The following is a 22,916-nucleotide window of genomic DNA, read 5'->3' as shown; positions in this document are numbered from 1 at the left end:
GACCTCATCAAAACTGACCTTTTCATTCATGTCCTTTGAAGCTTCCTCATAAATTGCCTTGACTTTTTACTTTTGCTCATCGCTGTAATTGGCCCCGCTCAGGTAACGAGCACGGCCGCTCTCCAAGGCGGGCGTGTGTGTGTGTGTGTGTGTGTGTGTGTGTGTGTGTGTGTGTGTGTATGTGTGTGTGTGTGTGTGTGGGTGTAGTAGGCCTGAGGATGTGAGCGCCAACTCTCAGTCTGACTGCATCCATCTGTTTCAGGGGGCCAGCACTCAGCTCCTTGCTGCTGATTTATAAAAGGGAATAATTCAAGCTGGGGTCATTCCCCGGGTCTGCTTTGAAAGAAAAAAGAGAAAAGAAAAGTCCACCTGCCTCTCGCCGGTGTGCCGAAGAGTCGCCCACAAACCATCACCATATCCTCGTGCCATAGCGAGAGGAGGAGGAGGAGGAGGAAGACGGGGGGGGGTTACTGATTTATTCCCCCGCTGCTGGAGTCAGCTCATTAAGCTTTCCAACACACACTCTCCTCCCTCCTTCCTCCTTCTTCTGCAACAGATCAACCCTTCTGTCCTGGCCTGCTCTTCATCCTCCTCCTCCTCCTCCCCCTCATCTTTTACTGTCATCCAGCCACCTGGCTCCATCCACCAGCCCCCAAACACAGGAGGCATTCACGGCGGGGGCCCAGATCCAGAGCGTTTGCTCACACAGTGGGTCCTCTGTGCCCCCCCCCCCCCCGTTACCTTTCCGTGCAGGTGTCCTGACACAAGGAGCTGGTCATTTTGCGCAGGTCATAAAGCATGGTCCCTCCTAGGGCTCGCTCGCTGGCGTTGTGCAGGAAGCAGCCCATGTAGGTGCCTGGAAGAGGCAGAGAAATAACAAGATTCAGGCTGGAAACAAAGTGCAAAGTGTGTTTTAAAAGCCAAATCATTTTTGAAAAGAAACGCCTGATAGCAATTAAAATAAACGCTTGAGAGCTAAACCCAAAAAGAAAACCACCGATTATCATTGTCCAGCAAAATAAATGTCTTTGTTTTGCCCCTTTTCTGTGGCGCAGGAGAGTGAATACCGTCGGGCTTGTTGGATAAAATAAAGCAATCTGAAGTTGTCACCTCAGGCTGTGGGAAGCAGTAATGGGAATTTACTCAGTAAGACGTAATGCTGACTGAATGAATCATCAGTCAGGCTAAATGACAGCTCCATCAGTTATAAAAGCAGCAGCGTTTGCAGCTCTGAAAACGTGAATTATTGTGTGATAATGTCCTTTATTTATACATCACCCAAGTGACACGGACGGTGACGTGTTTTCAGGTTTATTCTGTCAGTCTGGGCTTCTTTTTTATTCAAAAATAAAACGATTGGGACTAAAATAATCCTCTCAGAGCCGCTGGGACGATCAGCTTCTGAAGGTCAGCGCAGATGTTTTCAGGACGTCTCGTCATAAAGCTCTCACATTGCAATTTAATCAAAACCGGAATTCACCCGCGCACGTATGAGCTCTAAACAATCCAGCGACAGGCTGCGCTAGGCTAACATAGTCTGTTATTAGCTTTTATCATTTTAAAGATTTGGTCATTTTTCTGTTGCTCTCATGATTTGAAACTTTGTGCCACTATAAATACAAATGACATTAAATATTCAACTGTAAGTTGCTCGTTTTGACATATTTTGAACATTTACCAACACCGATGGGAGTGATAGCTGCCAAGTGTCGTCACACCACAGGGCAGAAACAGAGAGACGGACACCAGTGAGCCTCACATACATGCTTATGATCTGTATTGAAGAAAATCCAGCCACAGGGAGAACATGCAGACTCCACACAGAAAGACCTACAACAGATTCTAACCCACAACAACCTGGGCTATGAATCAACGTACCAACAAACGTCTCTGTGGGGCTTACAGTTTATTTTAATTTCACTACATTCGTACATTTTAACAGTTTTAGTAAAAACCTGAGTTCACATTTTGTTTTGACGGGATGCAACAATACTGATACCAGCATCGGGTCCGGTGTTGCACGTACTCATACTCAAAACAGATCCCCGACGCAAGCTAGTTGTACGTGACGTTGTACGTCAGCAATGTCAGCAGAACTGAGAAGGACTGAAGTAAGAGACTCTAATTATATTCTGCCAAAATATCAAAAGGAGGTGAAAGATGGTTGGTAAAACACCAGTAACTTAATCACCAGAGACGTTGGACCAGCAGAGTTAGCCCGATGTCGCTCACGAGTTACCCGCTCTGCACATCAGCCGAGCTACATGCTACATGCTAAAGAGTTTCGGGGCTCACACTCCAGCGATGCTGAACGTTAAACATGATTGAAGTATGACTGAGCAGAGGAGGTTCCCGACAACAGTGTTCCACGTGTCGTTTGCGTACGGAGTATAAAATAGGCTGAATGATACCAGACTTGTATCGTATCGGCAAGTAGCTAAAGGTCAGTACTCGTACTTGTAAAATCAATCTTTTTATAAAGTAGCATCGGTGCAGCCCGACTTTAAACCGAAATAAAACTAAAACATTTACAGTCCGTTGTTATCCCCCCCCCCCCCCCCCCCCCCACCACCACCACCACCACCAGTGAACAGGGGTTAGCCTGTTAGCAACACGTAGCCTTCTCTCTCAGGCTTTTACATCGTTTCTTCGTCTCCAACTTCCTCAACAGCATCAAATCTAAAAAAAACAACAACAAAAATAAAACAAACAAACCTAAAATTGTCTCAACTCCCAAACAGCTGCTGGAAAGGGAATTTTTCATATATGACCCCTTTAAGACTCGTAGAAGCTTAAAAAAGTCCTCAGCAGAGGACATATCGGTAACATGCTAACATGCTTCAGGACTCGTTAGTTTTACTCCTGAGTGTTTTCTCTAACAATATTGATGCTTCATGTGACATACACTCACACACTTGGCTGTAAAGCGATGTTGACACACTCCTCTTGGTTTGGACCGGATCTGGACACCAACCAGCCTGGATGTGTTTAGCTTGGCTCCGGTCACGTCTTCTACCAGCGGCGGTGCCAAAGCAGCATCTGCGTCATCACTTCACTCCTGGTAATTATACACAGCGGCACGCATTCCGAGCCGTAATATGCAACTAATTTATAACATGACAAGGCCTAATTTATCTTCCCATGTAGATTATTCTTATTCCTACTCCACTCTGAACCGATTTACTCCTGCTGGAGTGAAAATCACCGCCGTACAAAGCTGGATGTTACGCATTATGGTCTACGACGGACTATTATGATGTGCTGACAAGATTAAGGCACCATATAAAATGTCACCTAAATTCAGTCTTTGATGTTATCCTTGTCTCCGCCGCATTCCGGCTTCAAATTGCACTCGGCAGACGCATAAAAGTCTCTTTTATAAATACCAGCTTCTGCGTGGAGGCTAGCATATGCATTTCTTTTGTGTGCAGACTTCATTTACATCTTCCCTCTCGGGTCTCAGACGGGAATATTTTTAGGTTACGCTCCATGCTGGAAATATACACTGTGGAAATGTTGAAGCATATCTTTTAGTCCATGAAGGACATGGAGGCGGTTTGTGATGGGTGTCTTTAAGGTTCATTTCTGAATTAGTATTTATCGATGTTCTGAAGGAGGCCTCGTGTTTTGGGTGACTTCAGCTGGCTAAAGAGATGCGTTTAAGAAGTGTTGGGAGACACGCGGTGCAGAGTTGTGGCGGCAAGGTGCACGATGGAGCGTGAAACCTCTGGCAGGCCGATCATCGCTATATATCGAATTTGTGATTCAATCAGTGTGCGGCGTCCTCTGAAGCTGAGTCACCAGCCAGCCGTCTGCGCCTCAGGAGGCGAACCCTGGAGAAGACCAGCAGCCTGAGAGCGCCGCGGAGCCGGACCTGCCCACGGAGGGACGCGCCTCGAGAGGCGTCACCCGAGGCGCCGGCCGGCCCGGCCTCCCCGCCGCCACTGGGGCAGGTCATTGCTTTAATCAAAGTGGAGGAGAGGCCCGCGGCGGCAGCAGCTCAGGGTTAATGGAGGGAAGCGGCTTCAATTCCCACACATGATAGAAATGGCTGCACGTTCGGCCTGATACTGGGCCGCTTTCTTAAACGTGGAGACAGATGGCTGCGCCGGAGCCGATTCCTCCCGGCAGGATTGGATGGAGGAAGCTAATGAGAGGACAGCCAAGTCTGAGGCATGCGCCGCTGTCACGGGTAGCGACTGTGTGTGTCCATTAAACAGGACTGACGGTGGTTTCACTGTCTCTCTGCTGGAGCTACGAGATAGCCACTGATGGGGGGGGGGGGGTGAAGAGCGCCTGAAGGACAAGGTCACAAGAGATCATCTTCACACGGTTTCTGAAGAGGTTTTACTCTTAAAGAAAACTGACACGATGATGTTCTCAAATGCAGCAACCTCTGCTTCACCTCAGTGGCACGAGAGAGAAAAGAGCAGGAGGGAACAAAGAGCAGAAAGTTGACAGACAGAAACTCTGTCCAGTGAACATCCAACTGGCAGTCTGTCCTCCATCCGTCCATCTCACACGCTCATGAAGAACGGTCACCTGTTTGTCCCCCGGGGACACCCTGCAGACGTCAGGTGCACAGAACTGCAACCCTGGACACCTCGTCCACCACAAAGTTTTTCAGCATTATTGATTTGAGGGATTGGTGAATTTTGATCTAATACTGATCTGATTTTAGACATTATGCCAATATTTTCTGGTCAAATTTGACTTCAGGATATCTATACGTGGCTTCCAACTGAGCTTTTCATCAAAAGTAATTCCTAAAAAATGTATTTAAATTCACTTCCGTGAACGAGTCGTCCTACAATCCAGACGTCACCAGTCCAGTTTGTGGGCGGAGAGTTTCTCTTTTTTTTTCTTTCCCTGGCCGTGATTTTAAACTAATGGTGAGTTACATTTTCTAAAGGAACTATGTGTCTTCGTGTGCAAAAATACATCACTATTCATCCTGGGTCACTGAAATTTTTAGAAATAATTGACTTATTATAATGAGGCGTCTAAATGAGAAGCGTCTATCTGGGATTACACACACAGGCCTGGGATCCTCTCATTGTGAGGCCAGAGTGCAAACCACTGCACCAAGCTGCCGTTCACTGAGAAAAACACTGGATTACTTTGGATGATGGAGGAACTTTGGCGCGTCATAACGGGATGTTCAGTCTGTCGGGTTCCTTGATTCATCTTTTTCTGATGACTTATTTAATTTTGCCGTTTTCCTGAATGAAGACAGTGTTTGTGTCTTAATGAACCAAAATATTAAAAATAAACCCCTAAAGTTACATCCAGCTCGGGTTTGTCGACTCAAAGCTGAACACTCATCACTTCTCCTGTTTCCACTTTGAGACGCTCCATGTACAAAGACCGTCACGCATATAAACTCCACTTTCAATTTGCATGGACTCTGCTGGTGATCAACTTTAAATAACACAGTAAGTGACGCCACACACAAGCAGGGGTATTGGAATGAGGGTTTTGCATGTATTAGGCCTGTTTACATGAGAGTAATCTAATGGAAGCCGAATTGCTTCTGCGTTTGTTTGCTTGTGTTTGGCGTGGAGTAATTGGATGGAGCGAGGAGCCGCTACCAGCACAAAATAAGATGTGATAACAGAGTCGGACGTGTTGGTGGAGCGAGTTACCAAACAAAAACCAAGCGTTGCAGCAAATAAATTGGAAAAAGCCCCAAAAAAAAACTAAACAAAGTGAAAGCCTCGGGGCAAACCAGAGTAACAGAGGAGATTCAGGAAAGAGCGCAACACCTAGGAACGGATACAACACAAAAACATTTCATAATAAAGTCTGAAATTAAAAGTCATGGGGAGTCAGCTGAGGAAATCATCTCATCACCGTAACAGCAGCTAAATACTGAGCCCATTCACACCTCCTGATAAAACATAAAAACAATCTGGATCACATGTGGAGAGAGAACAGGTAAAAACCTTCACACTGCAGGTCTTAAGGCTCAATTCCAATTTTTTGCTGGGATCTGATTTTTTGCGTGTGCGACGTCTATGAGACTGCCATGTTAAGGTGATCAGAACCCACATTGGCGGGTCCCAGAGTGAATGCGCAGAACACAGCGTGAAGTCACACTGAGCATGCTCTTTACAGAAGTAAATATCGACGGTCGTCGGTCAGCAGCAGGGTTGCCAGATGTGACTCACTGTTTCCAGCCCAAACAAGGTAAAACCCACAGACCTCCATAAAAACCAGCCCAAACCTCAGCCTGTGTAGGAATCATGTTAAAACAGTGAAACTATTATATGTATAATAAAGAACACGCCATGAACATACAAAAGCATGAATTAAACAAAGTTAAAAGGTAAGAGAATCTAGCTACCTGCCATATCTGGCAACACAGGCCAGCGTGTAGATCCATTTTCAAGTGGTTGTTAAATACGAGCCGACGCAGCTTTTAACGTTTTGGCGGCGCCGCTTCCTACGGCGCTTATCCGTGACGTCAGTCAGACGTCGATGACGTAGCGGTCGCATGTCGAAAAATATCAGAATTGAACGAGGCCCGGGTCTGGTGTGAAAAGGGTGGAAGTGGAGCGTTCACACTGCCACAGGTTGGACATGGGTCACTGTGAGCAAAAGAATCAAGTGCAGTGTGAACGCGTCCTTAGAAAATACACTTCTGTCGACACCGTCAGCGATCATTTTCCAAATGTTTCCCATTTGAGCATTTCTGAAATACAAGAGCATTGCTGTCTGCGGCTGTTCTCCTGATGCCGTGCTCCTGTTGAAGACGGCCTCTGTGCAGATGTTGCGTTGAGTGTTGCGTTCACACTCCGTCTCACTTCTCACCTGTGCGAACCTGAAACTGACAGGTGTGAAAGCAGGAAATCCCAAAGCAAAGTTCTAAAGTGTAACAGCGTCTGGCCTTTTAAAGAGTCCTATCTCACTTCCATGAACACTAAAGTGTAAAATGGCAGATGAATCATTCCGGCTGCCTTCATTCCCGAGCTACAATCACACCGGCGGCTCTACCCAACTAATCCAAACTTTGCAGGAGTATCGAGCCAAACTTTGCGGAAATCTCCCATCATGAAATATCCACACGGATTGACGGTCTCCCGCTGTGCGCCGCCTACAACATTCCCCACGTCTGATCCGCCGGCGCGTCTGCGCGAGCGTAATACATCTGATATGTGCTTTACATATCAAGGAATATGTGACTCATCCCTGCAAGGCACAAAGTTCCCGGCAGCAGACACAAAGTATTATGCATCTCTCGCTTTTATTATAAAATGTTTGAATAGGTAAGTCTGCTGAATCTATGAATATCTGACACTGGAAATGTGTGCGGAAACTTTCCCGTCTGGCTGTGTAATGGTATTACCACTAGGCTGCTTCTATGAGATTAGTCGCTGAATAAAGATGGGCTCCAGACCAGGAGCAGAATTTTTTTTTTTTTTTACTTTTTGGTGATATATAGAAGAGTTGGAGCGATTCCTCTGCACACCAGACTCTAGAATTAATGAGTGTTTACGGTCCAGAAGTACCACGGAGAGGCGTTTAACCACGTGGACTGTTGCAAATGTATGCAAACATCACTCTCTGAATGGCCATCATATAGATTTAATGAAGCGCTCCAACAAGCCGACTCTGCCAGTAGACGAGGGAAAAGGCAGTTTTACCAACTTTAAAGCTTCTATTAATAAGTGTATGTTAGGAGAGTCGGGTAATTTAACAACAGTGCAGCTTTATCACCCGGTTATTCCTCTAATTTGGCCGATAATTCACCGTGGCATTTTTAAACTGTGGCCTCAGACATCCGGGCTGCGGTCCAGAGACTTCAGCTGTGAGAGTTGAATAAGAAGATTGCTCTGGATGGATGAGAGCGGTTTAATGGCGGCAAGCCTTGGCTGAACACCTGATGATGCTCCTGATTTAGGATCCCATCATTTCCTTTACCGTCCTCTGCAAAGTCAGTCCGGAGACGCAATGTCACGAATCGCACTGGTGGGAACCTCATCGATCGGTCCACCATCACCTGATTCCCTTCAAATAAAGGATTCTGTCCAGAATATGAAAATAATCGTAGATTACCTGAGGAATTGATGATTTTTAGAAAAGCAGGTCAACAATTTGAAGTTTTCACGTTAAATCACAGCTTTGCATTGTTGTGTGGTACGGGTGCAAGTCACCCGTTTCATCACGATGTTATATTGATTCTCTGGACAACAATATGATATTTGCTGAAGTCAGCCAAGTTACGATTTCGATTCAGTTCGATTCAGGGGCCTGTGATCAATATATCATTTATATATCATATAGCAATTTCACAATCTTGAAATTTCCCTTTCTAAAGGTTCTCCAGCAGTACTACTCGTCCCCATACCTGGACTGACGCCCCAGAAGTGAAGACAGTCTGTCCTCTCTCTCCCTGGCTTGTTTCAGGTTTTAAAAAGTGTGTTGCTCCAACCAGCCAATCAGAAATCAAACCCTATATAGTGTCATCGGGGGTTTAACCAATCCCAATCAAGGTAGGCCCTCCCTTTGACTCCTCCCACAATTAGGCAGCTCTGCTTTGGCACATGGCACCACGAGAGGAAGTACTTCCTCCTCTTCCCAAGATGGGCATGTGTGGGCGGAGCCAGTCCAGCTCACACAGACACAGCAGATTCTGAATGCAGCTCCTATGATCCAATATTCAAATGGAGGAAAATCAAGGAGGAGCTAGAAACTTAGAATACTGAAGGTTTCTGGACCGACCAGACCAGGAGGAGGAGGAGAACAGGAGGAGGATATGACTCCATTAACAATATCCATTACATTTATATCAACTCACAAAACCTAACTAAAATATCAGAAAGTGCCGTGAACAGTTGGTTGTGAAAATACTTTGTTAGAACTGATTAATATGAGTTCTGAATCACCATTCCACACTGAAGAAGACCCACAGAACTCACTGCTGCACCTGAAGCTCAACCTGCACGTATGCTAATGGAGCTCCGCTAAACAAAAGGGAGACGCAGAGTATGACACAGATTTTACTATATTGAGAACAATGGAGCACAAAACACGTGAGCGTGTCTTGTGCAGTGAGGTTGTAGCACCAAAGGAGCCTTTAAAAACCTCAGCAGAGATTGAGATTAATTCATATTAGTGCATGAAAGCACAATTAGGGCCGTACGAAAGGCTGAATTTACTGAAGTGAAGCGTTTTTGGTTTTAATTATAATGCAGCTAATTGACCATTAAAAAGAATATTTTTCTCTCTAAATCCTCATTTGGTGATCGTATGGTTGTTTATTTTTATGATACCTTTTTGGGTAACATTTTTTAATTGACTGGAATCGAGAAGTTTAATATTTAGCTTTTTTAGACAGAAGCATCTTTACTCTTAAATACTGGCTGCTTTCAAGCAAAGTAATGCGAAAATCATTGTGGATTTAAACGCAGTACTGGCGACTCATTTCAAACAGAATCATGAATTAAAATCTTTACATATCCAAGGTTTTATGCTTAAATTTAATTAAAGCTAAAATTGTGATCGCTATGACTCTACAGTTTTATTAAATTCATCCTGAGTCACGTTAGTTATTTAACTATAACTTAAAGATAATATGCTACTCAGAGCTAAAATCTTTAGAATTAACATCATACTGTACCATATAATGTGATAAATGCCTTTTTGATTAAATAAATATCGACGCCATTTTGTACCAAGATCCCCAATAACTTTGCTGCGTTTGGGGTTTTATGTCTATCGAAGCTAAACTGCTGTAACTTTACTGTGTTGCTCTTCAAATCGCCGGAAGACAAAAAAGTAAGGTCACCTCAAACTATTTTAATCTCAAATTTGAATTGCTCACTTAAGCAGTAATGACTTAATGCCTGAAACGCCTCCAGCTATTAGATAAAAAAAAAAACACAGTTTAATTAAGTGAAAAGACAATGTAAGTATTCAGGTTTGTGCCTCTTTTTTGTCAAGTAATTATGCTTTTGCTATTTAATTGGTAAAAAATCATTTAGCATTTCCCTGAAGTGTTTTCTAACGTCTGAATATTATCCTGCTGTTTATTCGTGTGACGAATCCATCATCAGATTAAAAGTTAGATGTGAACTCATAAAGGAAGTCAATATCACAAGAACTAAAGTTTCTTTACACTTATTGATAGAATTGCTCTCTGATTTTGTTTTCTGTGAGTATTTACTACATCAGTCTATATTTACTATTTATATGCAGAATTATTTAGTACGTAAAGTGTTTTAGCAAACATGTTTTTCTCAACCTATTCAGCTGCAGTTTACAGATCTGCAGGACAGGAAGACTGACACACTGGTCACTGATTACTGTTATATGAAATAATCAATGCAGATACAAGGTTATACGTTTTTATTGAGTTTGGTATTAGTTACTTATGTGTCTCAATAGAAAGATGTATAGTTGCTGTTTCTCTGCTGAGCCAGATGTTAGCTTTAGCATCAGCAGTATTTCGTGTGTTGCTTGTTAACACTTCTGTATAATTCAGGTCGACAACAGTAATGAATGTTTAAACAATTGTTTAATTACAACTGGGAGATCAGCACTTTTTTGCACATATTCAAATTTAATTGGATGAAAATTTTAAACTTTTAATTATGATCACTGAAAACTTGAATGTGTTACTTCCATTTTTTTTTTTTTTTTTTTGAATATCATGATGTATCAAAACAAAACTCGAGAGCAATAAAATGCCACAAGAATATTTTGTATACTCGCCTCTCGCTGCCGACTGCCTAAATCGTCATACTTCAACCACTAAGGAATAGTGGGAAAGTATCAATAAAATACATTTATAAAGTACATTTAAGGTACATTTTTGAGCTTCAGGTTGTCCATATACTATATGTATGCTAATGAGTGTTTCTGTTTTAAGGTTTTACAATCTTGAAAATATCAACTGAAGTAAGGAAAATGATTAAAAGTGAATAAAACCACACAGACCTGCATTAGAAACCTGGTTAACCACCTAACGAACTATTAAACTACCGCTGTTGTACCCGGTAGCACTGCATTTCCCCCGGTTACCATGGAGACGGAGTCGTAGCGGTGTGTTTTGACTGACTGCGAGCGCCGTCGTCGTGTAGAGAGACCCCCCCAGAAACACTTGATTTAAATCTGTGTCCCGACTAATACTTGAAAACTCAACCTTCCCCAGGTTGCTGTTAAATCCCCTTAATGCCTGAAACGTTCTTCGCATGTTTCACCTCACGCAGTGACTGAGTGGTCATATCGTGTCCGTTTAAAAAAAAAAAAAGGATGAAGAGCTCTTGCAGGCTTTTCAAGAATGAGCTGGAAGAAGAAATGTTGCACTGGAGGTAATTCTGCTGTATTCATCATCTCAAGTAAATGGCCGAGGCGCTGACAGGCATTGTTAAACAATAGAGTGGACGTCCAGGGAAACCTCAAAGTGCTCCGGTAATGGTGGAGGCTGCTTAATGGAGACCCGCGAGTCTGAAATGATATCGTTTTTTATCTTCCTAATTATTAATTTATTTTTCCTGGAAGTGACTTTGGTGTCTTTTCCTCCTCCGGCTTTGAAAGGATCAGCGAGCTCCATCCTTCATCTAACAGATCTGAAGCACCCGCACGTATAAAATGTCGCATAAATGTGTGATGGAGCTCCTCTAAATGTTCTGAGGTCGAGATTATCCCTTGGCGAGTGTAGGAGGGAGACGGTTGCGAGTGGCGAGCAGCGAGCGTGTGCGTCTCCTCGCCTGCCGGCCTCGCTCGGCATAAAAATGTAAATCACCGAAGAGAAAACAAACTTGTGTATTTGCTCCTTCGTATATTATTCAGGAGAAAAACCACAGCGTTAAATCTGCACGTCGTCTCGGCAGCTGTATTTTAGTCACATAACGCCGCTCTGCGTTGGAGAGCGGCGGCTTCACCCGGTGCGATATCTGCTTGGCTTTAAGCGAGCAACCTTGGCAGCAGATACACAAGGGCAGTTAATAATTGTAAAAGCACATTAGCTTTGGAGAGAAGGCCGCGGAACATCAGCGCTGTCGGGTAACAAGCGTTTTGGAAGGAACATCGGACGTCCTTGAGTTTTTGGGAGCAGCAGTGTTGGGATGGGAGCTCAGCGCTCCTTGGACCGACTACCAACGCCTGGCTGCCACACTAATTCATGTAAATAGGGCAGGACGTGGCCCGTGGTGGCGGCTTCACGCGAACGCCGCTTCCTTGGCGTCTTGTGCCCGCTGGCTAGCGAGCTGTGAGGGAGGCTGCAGTGATCCTGATGAAGTCTCGTCTCAAGACTCCAGCGACTGTGGAGCTGCTCAGGCAGAAAACCACCTCAACTTGGCTTAATTGCTCAGTTTCACATAAACCTCAGAACGCAGCGGTTCGATGGCCAAACTGACCGATACTCATCAAATAAGCAGATCGGAGGAAAAACTCCCACCTGACCTGCTTGTGTCCGGCTGCCTCATGGCAGCTGGATTCCCTCTTTAACGGAAAAAACAACCCCGACGCATCGTGACACGGACGCTGCCAGAACCCTGAAGGTAGAAACAAACCCGTCCGCAGCAGATCCTTTACATTCTGAAACACTTTGGACAAACCGCTGCAGACAGGAAACACGCCAATCCTGCGAGGTTTTCCAGTGAAAACCAAAAACTTTGGTAGCGTTTTGAGGGTCTGTTTGCACTGGAAACGCTTTGAAAATGCTCCTTCGCCGTGGAAAGAAGCAACAGAAAATGCATCTTTTTGAAAAGCCTTCAAATTCTGTCTCCGTGGAAACGGGGGGGAAAAACACAACTCCTGTGAAATCCTGCTACTGCGCACCGCGGCTGTAGTAAATAGTTTTTCTGCACGTGCCCAGTAGATGGACAATAACAACAACGTTTCCTAAAGAGTGTCATGACTCCATAGTCTCCCGGGACTTGGCAGTTTTATTTTCAGTCACTGTAATAACAATCCAACCTGGTCGTCTGTCCATAACAGTGTCCTCGTACGTCCATCGTTAATGTTTAGAGCTTATTGTTCTCTACACGCATGTGTGTGCGGTTTCATTACAGAAACAAACTAGAACGGGCGCCACCTTGCGACGTTAAGGTGACATGATGATGTCCTGTTGGTTCCCATTCTTTTGTGTGACCTGAACGCACCGTGAGAGCAAGTTGGCCTGTGATTGGCTGAGAGTGGAGAAGGGGGTCGGGCAGCGGACTGAGCCCGCCACTTTCTTTTTCATAGTTTTTAGGCATTTATTCAGACACACAAACACATGCACACATACATACATACAAACCAATAAATAAATAAATGCAGATGTAAACCTTCCCCTCCAACTTCTGTTGGCAAAAGCAACAACAGCACCCACTGGTGGCCCTAAATGCTAACTGCGTGGTTTTAATTGAACATTGTTTTACAAAAATTGCCTCATGAAAATAAAACTTTTCTGAAACTAAAGGGCAAAAACAAAGTACTGTCGATTGGAACGCTGTGTGAACTCGGCCTAAGTCACCAAACAACCCCCCCCCCCCCTTTGTTTTGTCAATCATCTCCCAACTCTGACTGAAGGAACTTCTCATTTTTCTCACTTCTCCCACCGACCACTGGGTGAGAATGAAAGAGCCACACCACACCAGCTTAAAGTTAGCAGCCCTCCTACAGAGTTCATCACAATTATATGCACATGGTCAAATATGCAAATTAGGTGATCTTTCATTGAGCGACTCCAGACAGCCAATAGCTTTCCTCTTGACTGAGGCGTTGACAACAACTTCCCACGACAGCTGGAGTTTGAGAGATGATCTGACCCAGTTTGACTTCATCACATGCAAAAAAATTTTTTAAAAATACTCTAGTGAAATTAGATTTTTGGGTCTTTTTTTGGGTCCACGAACCAGAAGTAGGGGACTTCAGCATCAGAGGAATAACAACGAGACACTGGACAAACGGCACATGAGCCCAGAATCGAACCGGGGTTCATTAGTTGTGAGGTGACAGTACTAACCACCAACCACTATATTACCAAGACGAACTCTCTCCTTCTCATAAAACTAACTTTGTCATACTTCAGACGCCGAAGCAAAAACTAACATTTTTGTAAATTAGCGAGGCAGAGGGAGAATATTTTTATTTTAGCAAAATACCAATCAAGCAAAATTTGAGAAAAATTGCTTGAGTCGGATTAATAAAGTATTTTAATTAAACTACTTAGGAATGGCAAATTCAGATAAAATGAAACTATAACGTTGTTGAGATTTCTTCTCTTTACTAGTAACATATAAATACAACTTAAGCCACAATAATTTGGTCATAAATGATTTTTATCCTTTTTCTCCAACATTTTCTTGTCAGACAAACTTTTCTCTGTATTTCAAAACCTTGTGAACTGATTATGAATTTAAACAGATTATTTTTTAACAATAGATCATATGTATGTGCCGCTGAATGTAAACCGATATACTAAAGTGATGTCTGCATCAAACTTTTTACTAAAATAAAAGTTAAAAGTTGTAATAAAACTACTCCCACAGTACAACTCGGGAAGCACCGATCCACATTTTTTCACTTCCGATCCCGATACCTGAATTTGATATCTGCTGATACCGATATTATTCCGATGACAGAGCTGTTAGCTTTAATAGTATTATTATCATTATTGTTGATTTTATATGAGGCTGTAATAAACTCCTCTTTACGGGCAGGTTTGACATGTACGAATGTATGCATGTATTCTCTCAAAAGGCAACTTGAGGTTAGTATGAGGAAATTTCCGATCCGTGAATTCCGTTGGTATCGGAACCCGATCGGATCGGCTCTATCCCTGAGTACTATTTATAGAAAAATGTTACTGAAGCGAATATAAGAGTGGATGTAACCTTCTGCACACTGGTTGTTAGGTGTGCCGATGATATTGAAATGAATCTGGAAGCAACCCTGAGTCGTACGTTAGATAATGTGATGCTAACGCAACAGAGAAGTTGAGCCCACATCAGACCAGGCCTGTATAGAGGCCGGCTCTCACAGCAGGGAGCCTGATACACTGGAGGCTTCGTGCTTCAGTAGGTTTCCTCCAGGTCAGTTGGTTTCCTGCATATTATATGTGCGTGCAATAGTGTGTAATAGTGTGTAATACTAAGGGATAAGTCATGTGGAGCGTGTGACAAAGGGTTCAATCCATCAGTATCTCTCCACTAAGCCTCAACTATGGAAGCACCGATGCCTCTTGCCTAAAGGACAAGTACAAGTACTAACCTTTAGCTACTTGACGATAGCGAGTACCAATATGAGTACTTATTAAAAGCCGTAAAGCCTAATTAATGTGCAAAATGATTGACGGAGGCGATGCGCTGCCACGAACCGCCTCCGCATAGCATCTGTGTCGACGCTACGTCACCTCCAACAGCTTTGAAGGCTCCAGTGTAGCAACGGTAGCATAGCGCAGTGCGTAGCGTCTATCTACACACTGCGCTATGCTACTGTGTTCTGTAGATCGATGGACCGAGCTGCTGGTACTGAGTGTGTGAGTCATACTTTAGTCATGTTTAGCGTGTAGCATCGATAGTGTGCGAACCTGAAACTCCTTAGCATGTAGCATGTAGCATGGCTTGGAGTTACTGTGCTTTGCAGATAAACTACTGAGTGACGTCGGGCTAACTCTACTGGTCCAAATGTCTCTGGTGATGAAGTTGCTGTTGTTTTACCTCCTCTTGATATTTTGGCAGAACATCAGTTCCTCTCTTATTTTTGCCAATGCTCGTCTTCTCTTGCGAACCTGCTGCTGACATTGCTGACGCATGATGTGGCGTATTACTCGCTGGGTTGTATCGGGGAACTCTTTCCAAGTACGCGTATGAGTACTCCGTGTAATATCGGACTAGATTCCCAGTACTCGTATCGATACCAGTGAATCGCTACCTTTAGCCCTTTAGAGGAAAACACTCGGACGCAAATATTGTCAAAAATATGTCATAAAAATATGTTGAAAAGTGAAAAAAAGATGAAAGTTATATTGTTTTTCCACAAACCTGAATCTCTAAATAGGTTAGAATTCTAGAAAAAGAAGCTGTTGGTCTCGTCCTGATCACCACATGGTGGTAGTGTCTTGACCAAAATGTGTTTTTGTGCTTTGCCATAGTATTAACTAACATTTCATTTTAAACGGCCTGAGAGCTGAGTAGTGACTTAAGTTGTGATCCTCCACCAGATGACAGTTTTATTTCTGTGTATTGGAGCTGTGAAGGACAGACGAGCTGACCAGGCCTAATGGCAGCTGGAATCAGCTGAACTTTGTTACTGCAGCTGCAGAACATCGATGTTCTGAGGCGTTTATTAACTCTGAGGAGGTTTAGAAATCACCCTAACATGGGATGCGACCACCTTGTGAGAGAGAAAAGACCTTTTTCTTCTCACCGAGCTGTTTGGAAACGTGTTTGAAGCTCCAGGTTTCTGCATGCTGGATGCTGAGGACGCCACAGCGTCACATCGGAGTGGAGATCCAAAGTATCCCCACATGGAGTCGGGTGTGTTGCGTGGATGTTCTTACCTTTGTGTTTGCTGTTCTTGTGCGGAGAGACTTTCTGCTCCGGACTCTCTGGCAGCAGACTGTGGAACCAGCGGCGGTGTAAGTGTTGGACCCCCAGGCTGCGGGAGGTGGGCCAGTGCCTCCCGCTCCTCGCTCCCCCTCCGGACACCACGGGAACGGCGGCGGCGGCGGCCCATCTGGAGCGCACCCTCACGCCCAGCCCCGCGGCCCTCAGGGCGGTGGGCGGCGCGGCGAGGGACAGCAGCGGCGGGAGGCCGGCGGCGTTCCCTGGTGGGCCCAGCCGGACGCTGGAGCGCTGCAGGAGCAGGACGCTGCCCGCCATCAGGTACGCGATGCCCAGACAGAGCAGCAGCATGTGAGCCCGCTTCAAGAGGCAGTGCAGCCTGTGGAGCGGCGGCGGCGCCATCCCTCACGCCGCTTCGCGCCTCACTGAAGGGCCATCTCATGAATAAAGCGCGAGAGGATCTACTTACAACCTCATGATTTTGCAAAGACTTGCAGCATGTGCACAAATCATCCCGGCCCTTTTGTTGCCTTGAGTCCAGCAGCGGCGGAAGAATGGACGTGTCACAGCGGAGAGATATTTAATATCCAAGCCCCTGGTTGCTTTACTCCCAGAAGCTCCTGGGAGGGGTGAAGTGGGGCGAGGGGCGGGGGGGTCGTCTGAGGGGCAAAACACAAGCGGTAGATTTAATGCAGGAGTGTATTTCTCTGTATGTCAGCACAATGAAAAGCAGGGGAAGCCTGCTGCTGGTGGATTAGACGCACAGCTCATGTTGACATATGGACTTGTGTTTGTGTCTTGCAGCATCTTGCAACACATCCCTCTGCCCCTGCCGCCTCTCTGCTTTCAATCCCCACCATTCTTCCTTTTCAATCTGAAAACCTCTGTCCAAAGTTGTGTCCGGAGAGTCCTCGACATTCCCGCTGCCCTCCCGGTACAGATCCAACCCTGCACTGATGTGACTTTGAAACTGGATTGTCTTCCACTTCAAATTCTGCACTCTTATCGTTTCTGACTCAGGTACCGTCTCTCAGCCCCCACGACGGAGAATCTCAGTAATCACAGTGAAATAACATCATGTGATAAAGCACTGTCTGGAGAGCGCATTACGGCCGCTTATGAAATGGGGATTATCATCGCAGTGTGCACACCAACTCCGGCCTCATCCGTGGAGACATGAATAAGTGATGAGTGGGGAAAGGGGAGTGGGGGGGTGGGGGTGGGGGGGGGGTGGGGGGGGGTGTTAAGCATCTCTGAATGATGAGGACGTAAAGCAGCGCTTGTGTTGGTGGTGCTTCTATGAAGCTTGACACTTTAGAGTGGAGCCGGTGGGAAGAGGCAGCCTGACATGATGGAGCCTCACGAACCGTTTCACCAACAAGCATCACGGCTTTCCTGGTTGACACTCTCTCTCTCTCTCTCTCTCTCTCTCTCACTCTCTCTCTCTCTCTCTCTCTCTCTCACTCTCACTCGCTCTCCCTCTCTTCTCTAAGATTTCCGTTAAAACCTGCTTGTCTTGATGGCCGTCACACACCGTCATGCCCTTCAAGTGTCACTTTTCATCTCAGGCCTCTGCACCTCCTCACTCTCTGATTTATAGAAAAACAAAGTGGGGGGGTGGGGGTGGGGGTGGGGGGGTGCTCCTGAAGGATGGAAGCAACAGTTTGCTCAATGTCTCCGATCAAGTCCGAGTGCCCAAGTTCTGATCAACTCCGCATTTTTTTCTTGGTTTTTTTTTTTTTCTGCGCGTAAAAATCCTCCTCCGCTGCGCGTTTCTGTCCGGAGATGAACGGCGATCTGAGCGGGATGGACGCGCGGTTCACGGAGCCGGTGAGAGTAAACACGCATCACCTATTTAAGAAGCCATGGTCTTCCATCTTTAAATAAAAAAGAAAGGAAGAAAGCCTCCTCTACCGTTTACAGTGTGTGTGTGTGTACGTGCGGCTTACCTTCAGCGGCGGAGCGGCGCGCGCAGCAGCATCCTCCGGTACCGAGACCACTTCAGTTTATGACCGTTTTTAGAGCTCTCTCTCGCCGGTATATTGTCCAGTGACGGTCCCTCTCTCTCTCCCTCTGGTCTCCATCTGCCAGAGCTGGTATTATATAAGCTCTCTCTCTCTCTCTCTCTCTCTCTCTCTCTCTCTCTCTCTCTCTCTCTCTCTCTCTCTCTCTCTCTCTCTGGCACGGCGAGATGAAGCGCAGCGAGTGTGTCTATGTGTGTTGGTGAAGAAGAGGAGGAGGAGGAAGAGGAGGGATACTGACTCTCATTTGCATTGGTGATCTGTGCGCGTCACGGCTCCTCCGCCGTGCACGCGGGAGGAATCATGTCCGGCAGCCCTCCGCTCGCGAGCTGCACAAGATCAAACAGCGGTTCAGTCAGAGATGCAGAGATCCTCTCATCGTCCGTGCGCCCCCCCCCCCCCCCCCCCCCCCCTGTCGTCAGGGGAGACCCAACGCGCGCGCGCACGCACGCTGCAGCCCACTGACACCGCTTTGAAAGCGGGGCATCGAGAACAACTTGAATTACGCGTCAGACACGTGAAGGACGCGTGAACTTCAGTGAAACCGCGGAGTATCCGAGTAGAGCCGGACTGAGGTTCAACCACCTGAACGTTAAAACGTGCAACACATTCAACACCAGCCTGAAACATTATTAACCCTTTGCTGGACACTCATAGGAGTGATGACACATGAGGGAATAGAACGCTGTCTACTCAGGTATATCTTTCATAAATTAATTTAATTTACATATCGCTTTTCCGGTTTGAGCAGCATTACACCGGTAATCACATTCACCCATTCACACACACATTCACACACCATGCCATGCCTCCATCCATTGTAAGTTGTTCGGGGTTCAGTGTCTACAGGGAAAAATTGGTTCATGGAACCTGTAACCGATTGGTATATCAAATATGGTGTTAAAGTGGCAAAACATAATGTTGGAGAAAGAATATAAATACTGTATACTGGAAAAGTTGTTTCTTTTTCAATTTCCAACACCACTTTAATGTCATCAGAAGAAATTATGATCTTGTTGCGGAGAAATCTAGAAAAGTTAAATTCACTCGCTCGTTACAATCCAGTCAGTGGTGCAATACCACATTATACCACAAGATGGTGAAGTGAGTTACTGCCTCGGAGTAACATCCATGGCACAGCAGTGCTTCTTCTACTTTGCATTTTTCTAATCAAAGCACACCAGTACTTTAGTGATATTTATCACTTTTCAATATGGGAACATTTTCAAAATATTTGATTGCATTCATTGTTTTATTCATTATGGGGTATTTCCTTTCGCAAATCAAATACAATTTAGAGCCGAAAACTACAGAAACTCAGATTTCATAAATCCGTTTTTCACTCTAAAACTGATGTTATTATAAATTAATGAACTAGAAAAGCATATTCACTAACATTAAGAATTTGCCAATCAAAATAATAATCCTTCAGTAAAACCAGAAGGCTGGATTTTTCATTCTCAAAAGTATTTTGATAAGTGCCCAATAAAGGTTTAATGATATAATCAGGGACTTTTTCAGGTTTTCTTTTAATGGATGTTGCAATAATAGTCGCCCCTCTTTTGATTTCTGCCCATGCCTCTCTTAAATCAGAGATCTGAAGTCCCATCAGCACTAAAAGATAGTTTGAAGATGCAGCCCTCCAATCATCCGCCTCCCTGACCACTTTATGCTCCTTATTTATTGATGTTCCCTCGCACGCAGCCCAGCGCGCTGCTTTTGGTCGGAGCACTTAACGAATTGCTGTGATTCAAAACGTGACGTAGTCAACCGCGACCAACGACCCCACAGGAACATCGCCGCCATCGAGCGCTGCGGCGGCGGCGGCGGCGGCGAAGCACTTTGTCACGGCTGATTGAAGCCGCCTGCGCTGGAAAGGCTGCCGGTTATATGACGACTCACAAGCGTCTGCATCACAGGCCTTTCATCAAGCCTTCAGTCCCTTTTCTTTTTTTTGGGAAGGGGGGGGGGGGGGGGGGGTGGGGGTGGGGGGGTGTTTCATAAAATATCTGAAGAAATGTAAGAGTTCTTTGAAATGACCCCCCCCCCCCCCCCCCTTTTCTTTTCCTAGTGTGAGGGAAGTGGTTTGAGAAGCTCTGAATGTGGTGGGAATCGCACGCTGGGGGGGGATTAAAGAAGCACTTTATTGTCCAGACGGCGGTGCAGTGGTTGACATTCTGGAGTTCCAGGTGAGGAGTCGTGTGTGTTTGCATGTTCACCGTTTGCGTTCCAGTGACGGACTGGTTCCCAACCTGAAATTCTAGGATGAGGTTTTATCTGCTCGCAGGTTGTCAAAATTAGATTTAGGGCGTGTTCACATTCCTCTGTTTGATCCGGATCAGAGTCTCTTCGGGGAAAAGCTGTTTCGTTTGGGCGACGTGAACACGAGCACCAACTCTGAACCCGACCTAACAAACGATCTCTGGTTCCCTTCAAAACCTCCTCGGTTCCTTTACAAACGATCTTTCTGGCGGGCGGGGTGAGAGGACGTGACGTAGAGCGCAATGCATTCTGGGTAGTAAACAAACAAAGCTAACCGCGCAAATCAAAAGAAGCGGATGCAGAACCCATTAGCCACGAGCTAACTAGCCTAGCCACCACGGGCCAAAGGGGCGGGACTTCTGCTTTCGGTCCGGACCAATCTATGAGCCGTGTTTCTTCTTTACTTCCAGTGTTTGTTTCTAGGCGACAGCGCCCCCTAACCAGCAGCTGGTGTAACTGCGTCTGGACAGTGAATGTGAACCAAAGGAACCAAGTGAACCGGGTCCCGGACTGTCCCAGAGTGAAAGGCCCTGTTTAACACATCTTTCTCAAGAGAGAATTGAGAACTTTCTAAGTTTTGGGGTCCGTTGACACAAACATCCCAACAACCACAAACGTAACGAGGATGAAGCAGCGATCAGTTATGGACCAATCAGCAACCAGTTGATCTAAGAAGCCCTCAGTCTCCCTCGTTGCTGGATATTTCTTTGTCTTGACATTACTTCTTCTCTAACACTAAATATATACTCTAATCTACTGCAAACGATCATAAAACTTGCTTCCATGTAGTTAATAAAGAACCATTGTGCGCAGACACTTGAAATTTAACTATTTCCTGCTAAACTTCTCAGCAGGAGTGTTTTTTTTTAACGTGTTGCTGCTGTAAATATTGTTCAGGTTAATTAAGGTGTAACGTTTAACCTTGTTGATGGTTTCTGATGAAGAACTCCGCTGTTGTTATTTCATTTTAGACTGTTTTTATTCATTTAGTGGTTTTTCATGAAAAAAGTATGCCTAATTTATTTTATATTCATTTAGTTTTTACCTCAAGTGCTTCTTGCTTTTGTTTCGCTTCTTTTGGTTCACAGTTCATTTTCTGAAGTTCATGTTTTTTTTTATTTCTATGGGGTAACTACATTTTTATTATTTTGTAGTCGACGTTAGTTTTAAACCTTTTGGCTTGTCTGACTTCTTGTCACATGGGATTTGTCACAATACAGTTTATGGTGTCACTTTCTCAGTATCTGCTGCATTTTGTATATTAATAATAAAGCAACGACACCAAGTCACAGTGAAACTAAACTCATTGAAACATTTGATGTATCGACAGTGTTTAATGCACGTGGCGTTCCCCAAGGTTCCGTAATCGGCCCTCTACTTTTTTAACTTCGACGTTCTCCATGCAGCCCAGATTTGGGATAAAAGTCAGATACAAAAACTGGATGAGTGCGATGGAAATGTCTGACTTTCCTTTGGCTTTCACCTTGACCTTGAGTCTTGACAGCGACGGCAATAACAAAGGAAGCTTCCTGTCGTCTGAACAATACAGCAGCACTGAACGACCTGCTGACTCAGCAGGATTAAACAGGCTAATCCAGGCACCCAACTTCAGTTGACTCGACTGCCGTGGCGCCAAGTTTACTGATCCTCCCCCCAAAAATCGATCAGACGTTTACAGCGCCAGTCTTCATGAAGGCAGAGACATTCAAACCACGTCCGTCCGATTCTCAGGACTTTACACTGAATACTTGTATATTTAGAGAATTCTCGATACTAATGCTAATTGATAAAGACTCGACGGTGCGATGGACAGAAAGTTTATTGATGTTGGACGGCATTCAAATCGTAAGCCCTTCCTTTAAAACACAAACATAATTGAAGATGCAAGCAGCGTCGAACGGGACCTTACACACCCACGCACACTGGACTGTAGGGCATGGTGAGGTTTAACAAGATTGTAGATGGTATTATAATAATAATAATAATTATTATTATTATTATTACTATAGGACAGTCACACATCTTACTTGTGGATCACAAATGTCAAGGGGGAAAAATAGGCTTGTTTGCAGATAATCTCCCTTTCATCTGATTTAAAACGGCTGAGATGAATGTAAATGTAGAATCAAAAGAA

General features: G+C 45.0%; 1 protein-coding gene across 1 annotated transcript in view; it reads right to left on the bottom strand.

The window, feature by feature from the left end:
• wscd1b (WSC domain containing 1b) overlaps window positions 1-18,897 on the bottom strand; it is a 31,059-nt gene extending 12,162 nt beyond the window's left edge. The window contains exons 1-3 of the mRNA XM_080484069.1: window positions 18,449-18,897; window positions 16,496-17,158; window positions 742-856 (exon numbers count right to left, since the gene is read on the bottom strand). Coding sequence (XP_080340195.1) covers window positions 742-856; window positions 16,496-16,901 — 521 coding nt within the window. The 5' untranslated portion in view covers window positions 16,902-17,158; window positions 18,449-18,897. The remainder of the gene's footprint in view (window positions 1-741; window positions 857-16,495; window positions 17,159-18,448) is intronic.
• Between the last annotated feature and the right edge of the window lie 4,019 nt (window positions 18,898-22,916).

This window comes from Lipophrys pholis, assembly GCF_963383615.2.
Source record: "Lipophrys pholis genome assembly, chromosome: 16".
NCBI classification, from domain to species: Eukaryota; Metazoa; Chordata; class Actinopteri; order Blenniiformes; family Blenniidae; genus Lipophrys; species Lipophrys pholis.
Note: the sequence above shows the minus strand (reverse complement) of the source record. Positions and strands in the feature narration are given on the sequence as shown.